General features: G+C 41.0%; 1 protein-coding gene across 2 annotated transcripts in view; it reads right to left on the bottom strand.

Annotated features, from left to right (window-relative positions):
* The window catches only part of RNF145 (ring finger protein 145), a 90,808-nt gene that overhangs the window by 42,710 nt on the left and 25,831 nt on the right, over window positions 1–22,267 (bottom strand). For both annotated transcript variants that reach the window (XM_042453591.1, XM_042453592.1), the window contains exon 2: window positions 17,940–18,153. In XM_042453591.1, the coding sequence (XP_042309525.1) occupies window positions 17,940–18,153 (214 nt within the window). The remainder of the gene's footprint in view (window positions 1–17,939; window positions 18,154–22,267) is intronic.

Below are 22,267 nucleotides of genomic sequence, written 5' to 3'. Positions count from 1 at the left end.
TTGCTCTTGCTTAGTCATTGTGACTTTCACATACATGTTTTATTTCTATTACTGTATATCCCATGTTGCATTTTCCTTAACACATGCAGCCCTGATATCAAAACCTTAAGTAAATATTAAAATATGATTTTGTCAGAAGATTATGGCAGGTGACAGAAGCTGTAATGAAACAAACCACTTTACCTCTAACACAATATTCTTATCTGACAAAAGACAGAAAAATCGAATTTATTAGATCTGCTAGAATTTTTATGTAAAACTGAAATGCTAGAAGTCAACCAAATCCCTCAATAAAAAGAGCATAGTAAAACATGTCTAATTGTTTTCACTTCCCCCAGCTTGCAAGGATGTGTCATCACTCTTGATCACAAAGGCACCATTACTCTTAATAAGAGGCCCTCCTAAAACTTCCTTCCAGGAGTGCAAATGACAGAAAGCTGCATCTTGCTAGTGTAAATGCTGCTTTGGGTACCTTATTGGAAGAAATAATGCCTTTCTGAATTGAAGGATAATCAAAATTTCCAAGTAATTTGCAGGGGGGAAATAGTCCTTCCATTGTCCCAGAAATCAAGGGAAATGCCCATCTGTGTTTCACACTATATTCCAAATGTGCTACTGAACAGCTTTAAATTTGGTATGACTACCTAGCAGTAATACATAATTTCTGTATTTTTTCATTCAATTACCCTTTCTATTTTGTCTTAAAGGTATCAGATGGATTCAATGGGGCCAAATCCCATGGGAGGAGAAGCAATTTCAAACAGGAGTTTACAGCATACCCATGTATAAGCCTCTACAAAGATTTGCCCTGCCTCTAGCTGCAAAATTACATTGTGTCAAGATCTGTGTGAACTTCCTTCCACCAAATCAGTAAATTGCTCCTTTGCAAATCAAACAGTAAAGCTTTATTTCTGAAGTTGCAGAGGTGATACTAAGAAGATGTCTTAGACAGAACTGACGACTAAACTCACATACAACAATAAAATTGTTCTGACTCCTCCTCATAAATTTGGTGGGCTAAGTCCAATTCATCTGTTCCCATAACAAAAAAGTATTTTTTAAATTAGTGAATGGTTTTCCCACTCTCCTCACTGGCTGATGAAACTAGCTGATAGCTGATAAGTGCTCTGGACAGAAAAATTCCTCCCACATATGCAGCTGGCATTGATGTTTTTCAGTGAAAGTCAATTCCAGCCTTCTTCCCCACTCTAATAAAATACCAATGTGCTTACCATCTCTAAGGATAATAACCAAACAATCAATGAAAATAATCAAACAATAACTAATTGAACAGAAAACATCTACAGTATATAGTAATAACCCTTATATAACCAAACCTCTTCTCTCTGCTGTGTTAATGTCCAAACAATATCTCCTTGCAGTATCTCAATAAGCATGATTGCTAGAGGCCTGTGATGTTATTATCAGAAAACACAACCAAAATATATATGTGATCATGATTAGAACATGCATATGTCAATAACATAAGCATACATAATGAAATATGATCAATCAACGCAATACAGCAATAAACCCATATGTGATCAAACAGCAGTGTCAAGATTGTATATGGAATCCTCCCTCCCTCTAAACAACATTATGTATGTGAACATTATTTAATAATGCTCAAAATCATCAACATAACAAAGCTCAAAACCACGACAAGACTGAATTCACAAAAACCTTAACCTAACGAATAATTTAAAGTCATGACAGGATTGACCACCTAATTCTGAATGCCAGATACTGCTCTCAGAAATTTAGTCTGCATAACTTCAAAAGGGATGTTGTGGTCATAAGCACAACCACTGAGAGATGGTGACACTGACTGCCTTTGGCGCAAGTAGAATGGAACTGTGCTGTTGTACTCTTCTGAGAGCGTCCTGTGGCATTTTTTGTTTGCACATTTCATTCAGTCTTGAAACATTTCCTTACTCTGAACAACTGAGTAACAATTGCCAACGTGGCCTATTCATTATTACTAATCAAACAAATGCAGCTTTGCATTTGGAATACAGTATTACAAGTTGGGTACTGCTCTTTTAGTCACAGTTACCAGCATCCTTAAAGTAAATGAATCTGGAGTCTTGCTAAACTGCTCTCCCAGACACATGAATACAAAATACAAAATACAAAAAAGGGAGTACCTTGGAGTACGTTGCAGGAAGAAATAGGAGAGGTGCCTGCCCCTGCTGGACATTCCTCCCTCATCCATCCATCCACCCACCCACTCACCTAAAACTGATCTGTTACATTTCATTTCTAATATACTGTGATTTTATTGTCATGTTTAGATTTTACTAGTAAGCCAACTTGACAAGGCTTGAGGAGTTAAAGTTGAATAAATGATAATATAAATAATTACTATAGATATAAATAATATAAACGTATTTGATGTATTTGCCTATGTAAATTGTTTATTTTATGTACTTGTTTATCTAATTTGTAAACCGCCTTGATCCTTGGAAAGGCAGTATATTATTATTATTATTATTATTATTATTATTATTATTATTATATAACAAAGCCACTTCCCCCCCCCCAAAAAAATCTGTATGAAAAGCTTAAAATATAAAGAGATCTTGTGCAATAGAACAGGATGCACCAATGTTCTGTAGTACCAACATTTTACAGAGTTTGTGATAGCAGAGAGGGAATCTAAATGCAGCTAACACATCTGCACATAGCCTCTATTTTCATCTTTAGGTAAAGATGGGAAGCAAGGGTAGTGGACATGACTGTGGCCTTCACCACCATGGATTCACTACATTTATTCTATGTGTAACTCTTGTATAAGAAAGACTTCAATGCAAGCAGTTCACATGTCCACTTGCAAAATTAAGCAATATCCTGGCCTCTGAAGGGCTGGGAAGATTTCTTTGTTTGTTGTTTCTGTAAGAGCTGGACCAAAGACTGTAAAAATATGCTCATTAAAAAAAAAAAGCAATACTGACTTAATGGCCAAAAACAGCAGAGTCATGGTCACTGCAGTAATTTTCTGCTATAATGCTGTCCCTCCTTATGAATCAAAAGCAGTATCTTAGCATTCACTCTGTTTTTATAATTGGGAAGAGAACTAGCATGGTGTAGAGGTTTGAGCATTGGACAATGACTCTGGAGGACCAGGGTTCAAATCCCTATTTGGCCATGGAAACCCAGTGGGTGATCCTGGGCAAATCACACTCTCTCAGCCTCAGGGGAAGGCACAGATAAATCCTCTCTGAACAAATCTTGCCAAGACAAATCCATGATAGGGTCACCTTATGGTTGCCATAAGCCAGAAATGAAGGAATAACAAAGAAACAAAATCACGCACATTTCCAAAGGATTATCTCTCCTCCCTAAAGCATCTTTACCCAAACTGCACTAATGTGATCAACAGTGCTTGAACTATCAAAAGATCAATGCGGTAGTGATACATGGTATTTTCTGCCACAACTAAAACAGTTTTAATTTCTAATTGGGTGGAGGGACCCATTCAGGCCTGCCACAGGGAAAGAATCTGCCTAGTGGAGAAAGTACATTGTAGTTAATAAACCACAGACATGATGGTAAACAAACAGAAGGTCTCTTACTACTCTTTGCGTGAGTGGGTGCAATCAGCAATGCAAGCCAAGCACAATAAATGAACATACACAATAAATCAGATTTACCACAGTACCCCAACTTATGACAATATTTGACGTGGGCCAGGCCACAGTGGGGCTTGCCTGCTGCTTCAAGTTGACTGTAGTTTCCTCCATGAAGAACATTCACTGTTGGTACTACATGACCTTTTGTCTAGACAACTACAGGAAGCAAGATGGCAACATCAAAGCTGGGAGACTACCAAGCATGGCCTATAATGGCTTGAGTTGGCAGTTCGAACCATTAAACTTGACATTCACCTCTGGATCCAAGCATCATGTATTATTCAAGTGGTGTAGTTCAATAGCCTCTTTCAAGAATCATAGGATCAGAGTCAGAAGAGACCACAAGGGCCATCCAGTCCAATCCTCTGCCATGCAGGAACTCTCAATCAAACCATCCCCAACAGATGGCCAGCCAGCTTCTGCTTAAAAACTTCCAAAGAAGGAGACTCTACCACACTCCAAAGGAGTGTGCTCCACTGTTGAACAGCTCTTCCTGTCAAGATGTTCCTCCTAATGTTAAGGTGGAATCTCTTTTCCTGTAACTTCCATCCACTGTTCCAGGTCCTAGTCTCTGCAGCCACAGAAAATAAGTTTGCTCCATCCCCAACATGACATCCCTTCAAATATTTAAATGGGGCTATCATATCACCTCTCAATCCTATCTCCTCCAGGTTAAATATCCCCAGCTCCCTAACCCTAAGTATTTCCTCATAAAGCATGGTTTCCAGACCCTTCACCATTTTAGTCACCATCCTCTGGACATACTCTAGCTTGTCAACATCCTTTTTTAAATTGTGGGGCCCAGAACTAAACACAGTATTCCAGGTGATTCCTGACCAAAGCAGAATATAGTGGCACTTTACTTCCCTTGATCTTGACACTATACTTTTATTGATGTAGCCTAAAATTGCATTGGCCTTTTTAGATGCCGTATCACACTGTTGACTCAGATTCAATTTGTGGTCTACTAGGACTCATTGATCCCTTTCAGTTGCTTCCAGTGAAAGCAGGTAGTTAACTTTCAGATAGTTCAAAAGTGTTATGTCCCATAATTTTCAATTCTGGCTACTACATTACTTGGATGGCTGAAATCCTTCTTGGGGAACACGGACTTCTCTTAGGGAACTGAACATAACAAAAGGAGTTACAGCAAGTTGTGTTAAATCAACTGCTTGACTTCCTTCCAATCATGATTTCCATTTCTGTCCTCTCCCATGTTTGAAACAGCACTACATAAATTTTAGCAACCAGCACAGAGGGAAGGGGGAACAGGAATAGACTACACATCATATTCTGAGTGTAGGAGGATCATTTTAAGTCTAATGTGCCTTGCTATTATATTGCACAACTTATTTTCTTCAAAAACATAACTATAGCGATTGATCATCACACTGCAGAAGAGTTCCTCCTTCCATGTGCATGAGCAAAAAGAAACACATAAGACCAAGTCATAAGATTATGAGTTCATTTAAAAATAGCTATACGCTAAAATAGAACATTTGAAAATTAGATCTGCCACTCACTCTAGTGTCTGCCTGAGCATGAAACACACAACGACAAGATCTGTTAGAAGCGTTTAATCAAAATTGCCATTCTGTCCCAGGAGCATTTCATAAAGAAGCAGGAATAGGATACTTGTGTGACCCTGTGTGCATTACAGAGTGTTAGAATCCTGATTAATGTTGACTAGAGTCAAGCACATGATGTCCCCAACTGTACCACCACTGTAACATTCTGCTATAAAAGCAACTGCTGCCAAATATGCCAAAGGTAGTATTGTGCAGCTGTCAAAGGGATGCAGGGTTGTTGCTGTTTTTTGTGGGGAGGGGGAGAACAGAAGAGGAGAGTGAAAGAAACAGAAATTGACTAAAATGTGGGAGAAAGTAGCTTGGGTAAGAGACTCTTGGTCCTTATAGAGCAAGCCTTCTTTAATCCAAGAACTTCTGAAGTAGTAGGATTCTAGAATTTGCATAATCTGCATTAATATTTAATAGTCAAATTAACAATTTCCTTTTGCAAGGACAGCTAGCGTGACACTCTCTGTCACTATTGCTGGGTTTTCTACTCTGAGATGCAAGATCATGGTCAACTGGCTACCTCTCACTGAAGGTAAAATATGATCTGACAGTATTTGACAATTTTTGTGACATATTTGTGCTCAAATATGCCACAAATCCAAGAATACAGTCATGTAAGCAGAAGTCAAACTTTGATTCAATTGTACAAAGGCAGGTGTGAGAGGTCTTTACATACTTTCTTTAATTAGGAGTCTGAATACATTAATACACTTCCTCCCAATCAGGAAGCCCTCCCCTCTAAACCATGGTGAGGGGAGATAGGTGTGTATGTTTAAAGAGTTGTCTTGCACTTTTTGTTTGATTGTATTATAAACAACATTACTGGAATGCTTTCATGAGATTTGGAAAGGCAGTTCCACTCCCAAATTCCCAGAAGTAATACATTTTTTTAATAAAAAAAAAATAGTATTTTTCTTCCAGAAATAAAGTACTGTGGGCCCTTTGTATCCATTGGGGTTTGGTTTCAGGAACCAGAATACCAAAATCTGTGGATGTTCAAATCCCATTAAATACAATGGCACAGTAAAATAATAATAATAACAATAACAACAACAACAACAAGTTTATTTGTATTTTCCTGCTTCTCCCAATGGATCGAAGCAGGATTACAACCAAAAATCTCCATACAGGCAATCATGAGTAAAATACATATCATAAAAACAGCACAAAGTATAAAATGTTCAATTACAGTAATCGCAGGGCAGCAGGCAGTTATGCTGTTATGACCGGAAGTGGGGTTTCCTAAAGTTCTTTATAGAAGGTCAGGTGGGTATGCCCGCCGGAAGAGATCTGTCTTTAGTGCCTTCTTAAAGGCATCTAGGGTCGTGATGACACGGATCTCCTCCAGCAGATTGTTCCATAACCTGAGGGCCATAGCTGTATACAGTATGCTCTTTTGGACGTAACTGTTAGTCTGACCTTTGGGTAGTCTAACAGATTCTTCTCTGTTGTCCTGAGGGTGCGGGGCGGATTGTGTAGGGAGAGGCGTTCCCTCAAGTAACTCGGGCCCAAGCCATGTAGGGCTTTAAAGGTAACAACCAACACTTTGTATTGCGCCCAGAAGCTAATTGGCAGCCAGTGTAAGGATTTTAGGACAGTTGTTATATGATCTGACTGGAAGTTCCAGTGATCAATCCTGCTGCTGCATTTTGAATTAATTGAAGCTTCCGAACCTGGTACAAAGGTAGCCCCATGTAGAGCGTGTTACAGAAGTCTAAGCGAGAGATTACCAGTGCATGTACTACCGTTTCAAGGTCCTTTTGGTCCAGGTAGGGACGCAGCTGGCGTATCAGCTTAAGCTGGTACCAAGCACTCCTGGCCATCACATCCACTTGAGATGATAACTGTAGAGATGGGTCCAGGAGTACTACCAAGCTGCGAACTTTCTCCTTAGGGGTAAGTGTGACCCCATCCAGGACTGGGTGACAAATCTCCGTCCCTGGACTTGGGGTGCCTATCACGAGTACCTCTGTTTTCACTGGACTCAGCCTGAGTTTGTTTTCCCTCAACCAGCCCATTACTGACCCCAGGCAGGCATCCAGAGGAGAGATGCCATCCTTAGTCACTGTATCAATCAGAGACATAGAGAGATAGATCTGGGTGTCATCAGTGTACTGATAACACCGTGCTCCATGACTCCGGATGATCTCTCCCAGTGGCTTCATGTAAATGTTAAATAGCATGGGAGACAGAATGGCACCTTGAGGGACCCCAGATATCAGCTCTCTCTTAGAGGAGCAGCTGTCTCCCAGCATCACCATCTGGAATCTGCCTGAGAGGTAGGAATGGAACCACTAGAGCACAGTGCCCCCAATACCTAACTCTCTCAGGCGTTCCAGAAGGATACTGTGGTCAATGGTATCGAAGGCTGCTGAGATGTCCAAGAGCACCAACAGGGTCACACTACCCCTGTCGATGCCCAGACAGAGATCATCAACTAAGGCGACCATGGCCTTAGTGATGATGTCCCTGATTTAAAATGACAAAATCTAGGTTTGCTATTTGAAATTTATATGTAATTTTAGATATTTTCAAGCCGTGGATAGTTGAATCCATGGATAAGGAAGGCCAACTGTATGTGGGAAGGGAAGACAAAACTGTGGATATATTATAACATGCCTACTGACATGCATGATAATAACAGCATGCCTTTTTGTCACTTTTATCCATATTTAGAAGGCACATTGCATAGCAGGCAGTTACTTATCAGCAATACACTAAAATAAAGGATGTCAACCAAAATAAAAGTTTCCACAAACATAACACCAGATCCTGTATTATCACAATATTGATATATATTTATTAATGTGATTCTTCTTTTCCACTTGTGTTGTAAAGTACTATGAAATTTCATGGCATTCCAAAAAGGAAGATTGCATGTGTATGTGTGTTTAAGACTGCAATCCAGTTCTGTTCTTCGTGGGTTGCCCCATGCTTATGCTAGGATTCATAGCTCCTACACTAGCCACAGAGCAATAGTTATTTTAGTGAATTAATAGTAATGTTATTGTTTTAACCATTGTATTTTATATGGAATTGTTTTGTTTTATTGCTGTGATCCCACAGGGAGAGGTGGAAAATATAAATATAAATTATTATTATTATTTATCCTCCAAAATGAATACAGAAATGCAGGAGGCTGAGGGGAAAAGAGGAAGACTTCTCTTTCATTAATCCACTTGTTGGTAAGCTCCCTTAAAAAACAAACAAAAAATAATAAGCTGCTAAAAGAAGATTCCTTAAATAGAGTGGCAATTTGTCTGCAACTAAACTTACAAGAATGTATTAAAATTGACTGGCCTTGATCCAATACTGCACAAGTGCTGCAGTGCCAGTGTTCCCTCCTCTCCACTCCCCGAAATCTGGCTCTGGAGGGTTTCTCAGCTTCCCAGAGAAGTTTTTGGGGATGCAATGTGAGGCTTTAATGGAAACAGAAGATGACCCCCCCCTCCCAATTCCACTAATAGACAATTCCACCCCTACCCCTAATTTAGGCTAGGCTAAAGAATTACTTTGATACCACAATGCTTCTTGAAACATTTCAAAATCTATTTCTACATCTGTATGGTAAGCCTCATTTTGTTGTTGCTGTGAGCCTTCAAGTCATTTCCAATTTATGGCGACCCTAAGGTGACTCTATTATGGGGTTTGTTCAGAGGAGGTTTGCCACTGCCGTCCCCTGAGGCTAAGAGCATGCAACTTGACTATGGTCACCCAGTGGGTTTCATTCATATTTTATTCTGCTGTGTCCTTCACTATCTCATTATTTAATGCCTTTACGAAAGTAGCCTGCCCCTCCTTCAGGAAGTTGATGGCACCATTCTCTTTTCTTTTTCCATGTCTGATGCTATCCTATGAGGTTGGCTACCCATAGCGTGGAAATAACAGGTTGGTTTGGATCAGTGATCCCCAGTGGACAGTAGGCTGGCACGGATGAGAGGCTTTGTGATGCACACTCTAATTAAAGTGCCACCAAAATTATGCTTATGTAACAGTGGGCCCCCAAACTTGAGCAGACCCTCTTTAAAACTCAGGTTCACAGTACTGTATAATAGTAGTGTGGATATAATTTATACTGCAGACAAGTCTTTAGATAAAACAAAATATGAACTTTATTGAACAAAGGATTTCAACAGATGTTATTTGAACTGAATGACATTAAACAGCTGTTAGTTCAGGCACGTGTTACTTCTTAGAGGTTATTTTGTTTCAATTGTTAAACTCACTACAGAGTATTACTGTTACTAGATTTCAAGAACACTGGCATTGTCCTACTTGCCTACTTTCCTAAGCTTATACACAATAGTATTGCCATTCAGGCTTACTATAATAACTCCCTCAACTAGAATCATTAACTGGTTAAAGGTCTCACACTCTAGACTATAACCAAGTTCCTCTCTGGAACAGACCTTGGAGTTTATTGCACTGGCCCTAAAATGGGCCCAGTGCGTTTTAAAACGTGCACCCACGCAGCGCGCACAGAACGCAACAGGGCCAAGAACCCCATTTTACCGCATGCTGGAATGCCGCCTTTGCTGCCAGGCGTTCCAGTTGCATCCCCATTCTGTTCCAGAGGGCGCCATTTTTGAGAACTGTTCTAAAGGGTTCTCAGAAATGGCACCCTCTGGAATGGAACAGGGACGCAATTAGAATGCCCAGCGGCAAAGGCGGTGTTCCACTGTGCAGTAAAATGGGGCTCTTGGCCCCATCCCGTTCCATGCGCAGCGCGTGCTTGCACATTTTAGAACGCACTGGGCCCGTTTTAGGGCCAGTGCGATAAACTCCACTCCTGGAACCCTTCCTCTAACTGTCCCACCTTGGACGAAGCAGTTCCCTAACTGTCAAAACCCAACTGCCACACAAAATTTTCAACTTTCCCCAGCCTGCATATTATTGGCTGAAGGCAGCTGCCTTGTGATTGGCTAACTAGTTGGTCTATTCACCACAAGCTTCCCAGCTGCTGGCTTAGGCAGCTGCTCAGCTGATGCTCCTAGGATGACAGGGCGCAAAGGGAGCAGTGACTGAGCAGCCAGTCAGACAGCAACCAAGAAGACTCTCGCCTGTGCCAGACTTAGCTGCAAGGCTGGCACAAGCAAGAAACTTCTCAGTTGCTGCTCAGCCAGCTGCTCAGTTGCGGCTCCCAAGATGACTGATTGGTTGTTTTGAAGTTGCAGTAGAACAGTTGACCAAATATTAAAAAAAAAATATTCCCAGGGGGGCTCTAGGATTGCCTCCCAAGAGGAAAGGGGGCGGTATCCCAAAAAAGTTTGGGGACCACTGGTTTGGATGATCGTTTCTCACTTTAATATCAAAATATGAGGAACTCTTCCAACTGTATATGCAGGCCTTTCACCTCTTCCTTGGTGAAAACAGAAGGTCTGATTTCATATGAATGTAGAAATTAGGATTAGTGACCACAGAAAAAGCCAAGATATTATTAAGAACAGTTCAAACCATGGCAACTAAGTGGGCAACAGTAGCAGATGCAGAGGAACCTTTTCAGCCCTGCAGTGAGCTATGCCACCCCATTTCAGACTAAATTGGCTAAAAATAGCGCCCTAAAATGACTAAAAGTCTGCAAGTTCTGCATTCCAGATTTTTTGGCTGGGAAACTAGGGCTATTTAGAAGCAAACACCTGCTCTAAGAATGGTAGATCATTATACTGGGGCATTTGCTTTATTGAGATTTTTGGTGGGGCTTTCCAGACAAAAAAGGAAGGAGGCTACATGTGGCCCTCAAGCCTGAAGTTGTTAGTGACCATTTTCTGGTCTGCACAAAACTAGGAACTATAGTTGATGTATAGCTTGCTTATTTGAACAAAGAAATAAAAGAAGGGGCTGGGGAATAGCCAAATGATTCATTCCTACCTTAACTAGGGGCTGACACCAAGGGCTAACACTTTTGGGGTCTGATATCATCAAAATTAAACAAAGCTACTTGTGGAACAAGATAACATTCCGATGGTACACACATTATATTTGGATGTGAGAGAAATATGAAGAAAGATTACACACACTTCTTAGCTAATGAAATAAAAATTTCTTGGAACCAATGGCTGCACTAGCCCTCCGGGTGCCTCCCCGGCTCTTCCATGGTTGCCTTATGGGCTGCTTTCTTTCCTCCTGCTTGTTTGATCACCCCATCCTTGTGTAGATGTGTGTGTATGCGTGTGTGTGTTGACAGTCACCAGTCCTTCCACTATTGTCAGTGCATGATCCCATTATTTGCTTGCTTTGTGGTGCATGCGTTATTATCTTTATGGCTTGGTTCTGTAGGACCACAGGAGAGCTGCATCCCAAATAAGCATTGGGGGCTTCCTAGAGATGACCCTTCCCCCCCCTGCATCACTATTTTCAACATTCTCAACATGCATCTCAACACGGGATAGTGTTCCATGGTCTAGCAAAGCCCCAGCAGGCAATGTACTTCTTCAGTGCAAGGTGAGAACAAAAGGGTGCACCCATAATAAACTCTCAATATAGCTTTCTCCCTATGATTATGAAGCTGTCATTATAAATGCAGGCTGGAAAAGAAATGTCTTTCTCTGTAAGAAATAGGCCTCCCCCTCTCTCATGAGGGAGGAGGAGCAACATTCTGTCCATGGAATATGTAATAACTAAAGCAGGTATTGTCAAGTGATGAGGTAAGTGGGAGACAGTACCAGACATTTGCAAGATAGTTTACATCAGAAGCTTTGTTCATCTAGCACTGGCTAAAATATATGAGACCTACTTTTTTTAGCTAGAAAACCCCCACTTGTAGTGAGCTGGGCCTCTGTCAGCTGACAGAAGGATTTTAGAGTCCTTGTTAGTATAATGGCCAAACATGAACAACTGTCCAATGGCATGAAAGGATTTATTAGTGACCTAGTTGGGTACTTTTTGCATTCACTTTGTAGTTTGAGGTTAAGAAAAGATATGAAGGTTGAGAAGGGACTGGGGGAGGAAATTTTTCCTTGTTGCTAACTTGCTTATACAGTTGTCATGGCTATTGGAGGAGGAAATGGGTCACGTTTGTACACTTTCATTTTCTTTGTTTGCCTCTGCACTATATAACAGTTGGAAGCCCACCTTCCATCCAGACTATCCACAAAGGTTAGTCTGGAAGAATTTATTTGAAGGCCCTATTCTATCAGTGGCTAAAAGGGTATGCTGGACCCCATTGACAAAAGGGGTGGAATGCTTCTCTGATATACACCATCTGCTGCATCATTTACCACCAGTAAAACCTATGCACACCAAAGTTCTGGCACAAAACATCACTACACTAAGCTGTACCTGAAGAGTTCTGTCTAGGGCACAGTATCAGTTCATTCCTAACTCCCTGTCATTCTTCCATACCTAATACTGTACAACATAGAAGTGGCTCTCCCCTCCAGAACCACAGCTTTTTATGTGAACAAAGCTATGATGGAGGGTAGTGGAGTTAGCATGTTGATTTAAGTCCTAGGGTTTAGCTTGCTATGTCTTCTTTTTCCCCACTGTTTCTATTTTCTTTGTATACTTCAGAGTTAGCATCTTCTGTCAGTCTTGGTTGTTCCTGAAGTGGCCAAGATATCCTAACATTCTATTTAACTTAGATGCATGTCACCAGTTAAGGCAGAACTATCAAGGGCAGGAAAGGAAGACAAATGTAGTTTCATCCACTTAAGTATATTTCTTAATACCTCTGCAAGCCATATATTAGCCTACAACAGCCAAAGGATAGACAACATGTAATCTGCGATAAAAATCAACATGCTGCCAGGAACAGATGTGTAAGCCGATAATTAGCACACACCTGCAATCATGTGATTAAGGCTAAACTACTATGCCAAACCAAACAACATTTTTGTCATTTACACTAGAGGGCACCATGTTTAATTGGCAAAAGCTGTGCAGCCTCTCTCTTCTGAGCCAGGTTTTATAAGGAAGCATTGCCAAGCATAAGGGAAGAGTTGTATGCCAACAGTCCTCTGGAAAGCCCAGGCAACCTCATTCCAAATAATTGATATGCAATGCAGAAGTGCCAATCTATAATGAACCTCATTCCCACAAATACTGCAAAGGCAGCAATGTTCTGGAACGAGGAGAAGAAATGCTAAATTATTAGGCCTCTGTAGCTGAGGGCCAGATCAGGACTCAACTTCTGTGTCCATATAGTGCAACCTTTTATTGTGACAATTATGTCCAGTCACCCTGATTTCCTACTGCCCTTGCCAGTGGATGAAGAACTGAAGACCTCCCACTAGGCTCAGTACTAAGACACAGGAGGTCCTAATGCCTCCCACCATCAACGCCACCCATCAGCTATGTCACAGGATCGTGCTGTTTTCTTTTCTACCCAACACCTCTTAGCCTCCTCTCCAAGGCAACAGGATCATGCTGTGGCTAAACCAAGAGGTTTTTCTTTTCCCAAAGTAGGGAACAAAGATGGTGGCCATGAAAGAGCTGCTCACCAGGTACTGAAAGCAGAATGCCCTGGAAATAATCAGAATGATTTCATTATATATTGATGACAAACTTGGTGGACCTTCTGGAGCTATTAGGGTTGCCAGGTTTTCTGGAAATCAAAATGGGATCTGTGAGATAGGATGAAATAAGTCTATAAAGTTTTTTGAGAAGAGAGCCTCTCACAAGATGCCAGGGCTTCCACGAGATTTCTACTGCTTGGAGTAATCTCAGAGGGACAGAGAGGAGGAACACCAGTGCACACCAGCTACAATCTCAGCAGACGCCTAGCCCACATAGGACCAGTCTTTAGGACTCTGAATAAACGACAACCAACACAAAGAGGACACCTGGAAATCCTAAGACCCATGGCCTCAGGCAGTTACCAACCATATCAGATGCTGATGCTAGGCCTGCCTCCTATTATTTCCAACATCAACATGAGGGACAGATTTGTACATACTAGCTCAAGACTGTAGTATATCTTTGCATTAAGGCTGGGGGATATGTGACTCTCTAGACGTTTGCTGGTCTTCAGTTCCCTTCAGTTGTAGCCAAAAAGCATGATCAGGAATAATGCAAGTTGTAAAGCAGTAACATCTGGAGCACCATGTATTTGTCAACTCCTGTTTTAGATAGACTTAGGTGAAACCTATCAGCGCAGCAACTTTACTGACGCTAAGATCTGGGTCAAATCAGTACCTTTATGGATAACTATTCAGGAACTATAGGTTTAGAGCAATGGTTCCCACCTCTTGGGTCCTCAGATGCTTTCTGTCTCTACCTTTCAGAAGCTCTAGCTAGCATGTCCAATAATCAAGGATACTGGGAGGTATAGTCCAAAACCCCTAAAAGCCCTGGTCTAGAGTTCTTTCTTTCTGATTCAGCTTCAGCTTCCTAACTGCACCACAATCTATATCATTTTTCTTTTTCTATCTGCTTATCTAATTTTTTAGTGAACTCCTTCCCAAGCCTCGTTTACAGAGTTCCCTTGACTATAAATGTTTCCTTCTAGCTTCTAATACCCTCTGGGGACAGGCAATGCAATCAACAAATTGATCCGAAACACTTTTATGTGCATCTCAAACACTTTTAATAGTGCCCATTAAAATCAAGGGCACTGCATACTATCACAAATACAAGCATTTTCTCTTCGATAAACTGGGTTACAAGGCAGTGAATCTCACTTACTATGTCACTGGGATTATGGGATCCCCTTAAAAAGAACCCCAGAACTTTTAAAACACACATACAAATACTTACTGGTGTGAAATGCACAGCAGCCCCCCCCCCCCCCCCCCCTCCCTCTCTCTCTCTCTCTCTCTCTCTCTCTATATATATATATATATATATATAAAGTTTCAGGGTTCCCTGAAAGCTATTTTTAAGTGTCTAAAAATAACAAATAAGAAATAAAATAACAAAAATAAGAAACAATCATTATGAGAGCCAATACTGCAATTTCATCCACAACAGACATTGTGGCTTTGTTAGTTATGAATGGGTTGCCCACTTTTAAAATGCTTGTTATCACAATAAAAGTAACAGTTGCTTCTCCGAGAACACAATTGGGGAACACATGGCTGCTCTCCAAGTACTGTTGGATTGAAATTCCCATGACCTCTATCCATCACTGGCTAATGGGGAAAGGGAGGGGGTAGTTGTGGTTGAACCATATTTAGAGGGGTGCATCTTTTCCATCCTAAAATAAAGCCAAATACCCATTTAGCTGTATGAATCTGGTGCCAGATATACCTAGTTTGCCTCAGTTGCTTGTTCCCAGAATCCGGTAATATTGCCTCTGAGTACAGAACTTGCATTTAGCCATTTGATAATGGTTCTTGATTAATCTTCTCCTTAATTCATCTAATTCTTCTCCAAACCCACAAAAGCTAGAGGACAAATTATCATATCTTGTAGCAATGAATTCCATATATTACGGGTATGTTCCAAAAAGCAACTCCTTTGTCATAAAGTTTCTGCTATGCAATACTATTGAACAATCCTCAGCTTTACCACTCAAAGAGAGGGAGGAAGGGAGACTTCTCTCCAGCCCATGTTGCATCCCAAAGCCAGCACCAGATCACTTTCTAGATGTACCTTCTATGGTCAACTATTTAAATATGCCCCATTTGTATTTTGCCAGCTAAACCAGGAAGGTGTGACTCATGGAATGAAGTCAGAATACTGACATTAATACTGCTAAAGTATACATACATGAAATAATCATTCCATGAGTTACACCTTGTCACTCAGGAAATAGTCTAAATCAGTCTTTCTGAACCTTTTTACCTTGGAAGATTCCTTGAAATAATGTTCAGATCTCAGAGAACCTTTGGCTAAAAATATTTCATCTGTCTATCTTCCGCACAATTTGAATTACTGATGGACCACCTAGCAACTCATTGTGGAATCCCAGGATAGTAGGGAAACTAGAGAAACCCTGCTCTAAATCATTAGTTCTCAAACTTTAGTACTCCAGGTGTTTGAGACTTTAACTCCCACAGTTCCTGACTACTATGTTCACTGGAGCTTCAGTTAAATGACATCCAAAATATTTGGAGGATGAGAAATTGAGAAGAATTGCTTTAAACAACACCATAATTTTTCTCCAATTGTTTTTCAATTCATGTTTGTGATGGGGAGAAGATAATGAAAGAGCAGAACTATTTAAAGGTATCCCCTCCCATTCAAAACTAGTGTACCATCCTATTACCTCTCAGTTGATATTATCCTTTCACCAGACTCACTGTTGACTCAATAAGTATTCTGTAGCTATACAGGTCTGAGCATCCTCTGCAGTTCTCACCTCTGCATTATCCCAAATGAAGCATCACAATTTTGTGTTTAGTCAACATGCAAGGGAACATACTAGCACTACCCCTTTATTGCACCTCCCTTTTCTCTGTACTCTGTGAATGTCTGACTTTCAAGATTTTCTGGACAGCCAACACAGAGTAGGCTCTTCTCTTATAATGCAGCCTGACACCAAATTTAATCGCTATGGTTCAGTGCTATGGAACGCTGAAATTTGTAGTTTGTTGTGGCACCAGAGCTCCCTGGTAGAGAAGGCTAAATATCTAACAAAACTACAAATCCCAGAGCACTGAGCCATGGCACTTAAAGCAGTGTCAAACTGCATTAATTCTGCAATTCATATGCAGCCACTCTCCCTCCACACCTACAGAATGAACTAAATGACAACAATGAGACATAAGCTATCATCTCCCTGCCTCCTCGTGGCATTATTTTATTTAATTCATTCCATATGTGTCTTTCTTGGCTGGTGACCAATGCCAAATTACACACATTTTGTACTTCTTGACAACTAGGTTTCTCATTTCAACAGAGTGCTGGCAATGAAGCAAGCAGACAGAGCCGTAAGTCAGTCAGTCCTTTGGTATTAATCCATTAGTTTTTGTGAAATGCAATTGGGGGGATGCAGTACATATTTTGGGACCCATAAAGCCTAGAGATTACTGTAGGAGGCAACAGACCTTGGAGGACAACATCCCTAGCACTTCCTGTGTTTTTAAGGCTTCTCCTGAGTCTAAAATGGCGGAGGGGGGGGCATGTGAAAATGCCATCACACTTCTATAGGGCATTTAAGGGCATTTTGGCTCCAAGGGACATGGGGGGCCACATGGGCCACACTTTGCCCACTCCTGCCCTAAATGTTGCAGTACACAGTCCATGGATGGGGAGATCCAAATAGAATGGGTAAACATGGTTCCAGTAACTTGTCAATTTTATTTGGTAGATCCTCTACACACACACAGTTAATCCTTGCTCCTGCCTCTCCCTTCCTTTGGTTGGGAGGGAGGAGACAGTAGAATCAGTGTGTGGATGATCTGTACTGATGGGCTAGAAGTATATATCCTACTTGATGGATACTACTGCCTGGAAATGTTGGTCTGGCGTTGACTAAATGCTAAGCCGTAGTGCTACAAAAATGAACCAGGGTAAACACTTGTGCTCCACACTTTCTTCTTCTCCATTTTTCTCTGGTGTGGCTACAAATGAGAGGGTATAAAGCATTTGCTTCTGTGTTCAGCTACCAACAGATATTACTTCTATCAATGGTTTATCAGAACAACTCAGTATCATAAATCAATTTCAAGTTGGTTTCAGCAAGCCATTATTTAAACTAATCACAGTTGGTCCCCGTTCAGATAGAACAGAAAGATAAACCCCACAACAGAAGCTAAGTTTGTAGTTAAATCATCACTGGATGTTTTTATTTCAATTAGAAAGTAAAGAAAGACAAATGCATGCTTTTCCCCAGCTAAAGGATACTCACCCACATAATGCATATTAAGAGCCAAGTACTTGTACTGGAAGAGGGGATTGTTGTTCAAGCTACTTCTCTGGATCTGCTGGAAGAAGGAACTGACATCCCATCTGTACAAGACGTCCAAAAGCATGATGCTTGGGACCCGCAAGGCCACATTTAACATTGCTTCCAACTTTTCTTTTGCAGCCATTCTGTTTCTGATCATTGAATCGGTAGCAAACTGTAAAGAGCAGATAAATAAGTTTCAGCATACTAGAAGTTTTCAGTAAAACTTCATATGAAAACCCCAAATAGATTCACTGACACTGGAGCCACAGCTCTCCACTGGTACTACCTAGCCTGACTTGCAACAGCTCTCTAAGGTCTTAGGAAGAGATCCTTCTTTTACTTGCTAATAGATTTTTCAGTGAAAGATACTCAAGATTCAACTTGGAGTCTGGAGGCACAATCTAACAGACCCATTGAATCCATGGGATTTACATAAGTGTTAACTTATCATTTAGCAACTGAATTATTGGGAATAACAACTGGATTGGGGGCAAAGCATGTGCTCTACCAGATGAGCTACAGTGGATTTGCTGGATTAGACCTCAATTTTTTTCTAGTTCGATATTCTTTTTTTCACCACTGGCTGGCAGAATTTTTCTGTAGGCCAAAAACAGAGCACAAAGATCATGGTGACTCAGAAGTGGACTGTCTCTGAACTTGGATGTGTCATTTAGCTGTCATATTTACTCATATTGCTTAATCTGTCTTTTTTAAAGCTCAGCGCCATGCCAATCATGACAACAAAGACAACCACATATTACTATTTCTTGTACAAAAGGAGTAGATTAGGAGTGGATTTGAGCTTCTGTGAAAAATGCATGGATGATCCATTAGTCAAAAGATTAGAACCCCCCTCTGTTGCCTAGTCAGGCCAATCATCAGTTTTCAATACGATAGTTGTCACATTGGGTGTAAAACAAGGCAGACCATTGGGCAAGAGCTGAATAGTAGATTTTACAAAGATCTCAGTGTTTTATTTCTTAATGTTTGCATCTGTATCATGTTTGAGAAATTGATCCTGTCATGTCTGAGGTGATATGCTAATAATTTGTGAGATCAACTGTGAAGTGATCCTTTCATATCATATATTCTACCACATATCTCCACTAAAATCCTCAACTATTTCATGGGATGAAAGGGATGACAACAACCTAGCCATAAAGGAAACTGACTTTTGTGGTCAGGTGCTCCACACTGTAGAAATTGTACATTGGTACAATACTGGTTTACCTAACAAGCCACAAGAAAACTAAAGTAAGTGCTTTGAAACTCCATCTAGGGTGCATACTCAAAAAAATAAATAAAAATAAAAGTAAAGTAATTCCTTCTTATATTTATGATCCCCAAAAAGAAAAGATGGATGTTTTGATAGTAAATATTCCAGACATGAACTACAAGCCATAAGGAAAGCCATCCTCAATTATACCATAGCACCACTAAGTTCATAGAATCATAGATTCGTAGAGTTGGAAGAGACCACAAGGGCCATCCAGTGCAACCCCCTGCCATGCAGGAAATCACAATCAAAGCACCCCCGACAGATGGCCATCCAGCCTCTGTTTGAAGACCTCTAAGGAAGGAGACTCCACTACACTTCAAGGGAGTTTGTTCCACTGTCGAACAGCCCTTACTGTCAGGAAGTTCCTCCTCATGTTGAGGTGGAATCTCTTTTCCTGCAGCTTGCATCCATTGCTCTGGGTCCTAGTCTCTGGAGCAGCAGAAAACAAGCTTGCTCCCTCCTCAAGATGACATCCCTTCAAATATTTAAACAGGGCTATCATACCACCTCTTAACCTTCTCTTCTCCAGGCTAAACATCCCCAGCTCCCTAAGTCGTTCCTCATAGGGCATGGTTTCCAGACCTTTCACCATTTTAGTCGCTCTCCTTTGGACACGCTCCAGTTTCTCAATGTCCTTTTTTAATTGTGGTGACCAGAACTGGACACAGTATTCCAGGTGGGGCCTGACCAAAGCAGAATAGAGTGGCACTATTACTTCCCTTGATCTAGACACTATACTTCTATTGATGCAGCCTAAAATCGCATTGGCCTTGTTAGCTGCCACATCACACTGTTGACTCATGTTCAACTTGTGGTCTACTTGGACTCCTAGATCCTTTTTACACATAGTTTCATTCAGCCAGGTGTCCCCCATCCTATATCTGTGCTTTTCATTTTTCCGCCCTAAGTGCGGAAAAATTCTCTGTGTTGAATTTCATTTTGTTAGCTTTGGCCCAGTTTTCTAGTCTGTTCAGGTCATTTTGAATCTTGATCCTGTCCTCTGGAGTATTAGCTACTCCTCCTAATTTGGTGTCACCTGCAAATTTGATAAGCATTCCCCCAATTTTGTCCTCCAAGTCATTGATAAAGATGTTGAATAGAACTGGCCTGAGGACAGAGCCTTGTGGGACCCCACTGGTCACTTCTCTCCAGGATGAAAATAAGCCATTGTTGAGCACCCTTTGTGTTCAAACCAACTATAAATCCATGTAACAGTTGCCTTGTCTAGCCCACATTTTACAAGCTTGTTTGCAAGAATATTATGGGGAACTTTGTCAAAGGCCTTACTGAAATCAAGATATACTATATCCACAGCATTCCCTTCATCTAACAAGCTGGTAATTTTATCAAAGAAAGAGATAATGTTTGTCTGGCATGACTTCTTTCTCTGAAACCCGTGTTGACTTTTTGTGATTATGGCATTGCTTTCTAGATGTTCCCAGACTCTCTCTATTTTGTACTCACCTACAGTTAATTCAGATTTAAAAATAGCATATTTAAAAGAAAGTCAAAATAGCCTAACTAATCTATAATCCCAAACTCTTATGGTATCAATTTGGTTGAATTTATGGTCATGTAAAGCAGATGTGAGAGACATACAGCCTTTCAGACAGGTATAGGCCCTAGCTACCTTTTTGCATCCCGCAACCACGCTGTTGGGACATCCTCAAAGAACCTGGACATCCAAAAATTAATGGAGGATAAAAATGGCCCCAAGGGCTGAAACCACCACAAAATGCACCAAAATGTGGAGGGTGTGCTTTATTTGGCTCCCCACAACTTCCCAAAGTGGAAAAATATCCCCAAAATAAAGTTAAATCAAAACCAGATGTAAAGCCAAATTAAGTTATTTTACAAGAAAAAACCAAATGATTCCACAACTGTAACAACTCAGAATTATTTCACAGTGTAGTACTGTATTAGACAAAAAAAAAAAAGCCAGATCTGTATACAGCTATATATAAAAAGAAAAATACTCAACCCATTTGTTAAATTTTGCCTTATTGTTGGCTACCATGCAGTTTGGTATCCAGCACCAACCTCCCCTCCCAAAAGTTCAACTGTGCCTACTGTCAGCTATGTGTGTGAAACTCAAACTGCTCCTTTGACAAAATTGTAATATATGGGACAATGGCGCGTTACACACTGCCATTTACTACGCGCTCTGCACGTCCTAGGGTTAGGAAGGGGCGTGCTAGGGTTAGGAAGGGTCTCACTTTCCTAACCGGCCCCGTTCCTAGGACGCGCGGAGCGCGTAGTAAATGGCGCCGCCATATTTACGTCTCGGACGCACAGCATCCAGACATGGCGCGGCAGAAGTGACGCCGCGAGTGTGCGCCACTTCCAGGGGCCAAAAAGGAGCCGCATTTCGGCGCTTTAGGGCGGTCTGTAACGTGCCAATGTGATTCTAGATTGCACCAATAGGAATATAATGTCTAGACGGAGGGAAGTAACAGTGTCACTCTATTCTGCTTTGATCAGTCCTCACCAAGGATACGTTATCCAGTTTTGGACATCACAATTCAACAAGGATATTAACTAGCTTGAACATGTCCAACGGAGAGCAACCAAAATGTTAAAAATGTGGAAACAATTCCCTATGAAGGCTGGCTTAGGGAGATGGGTATTTTTACCCTGAAGAAGAGAAGAGCAAAAGGCTAGCCATGTTTAAGTACTTGAAGGAATGTCATAATGAGAATGGAACAAACATGTTTTCTTCTGCTCCAGAAATTAGGACATGGAGTAATGGTTTCAAACTACAAGAAAAGAGATTCCACCTAAACATTAGGAAGAACTTCCTGAGGGTAAGAGCTATTCAGCAGTGGAACATCTTGTCTCAGAGAGTGGTAGAGTCTCCTGCTTTGAAGGTTTATAAACAGAGCCTGGATGTCCATCTGCCAGGGGTGCTTTGACTGTGCATTCCTGCATGGCAGAGGATTGGACTGGATACAGCTCTATGATTGTATGATTCTACTATGATACACTATGAGGTACTACCAGTGCTGGA

The sequence above is a fragment of the Sceloporus undulatus genome, chromosome 2 (genome assembly GCF_019175285.1).
Source record: "Sceloporus undulatus isolate JIND9_A2432 ecotype Alabama chromosome 2, SceUnd_v1.1, whole genome shotgun sequence".
NCBI classification, from domain to species: Eukaryota; Metazoa; Chordata; class Lepidosauria; order Squamata; family Phrynosomatidae; genus Sceloporus; species Sceloporus undulatus.
Note: the sequence above shows the minus strand (reverse complement) of the source record. Positions and strands in the feature narration are given on the sequence as shown.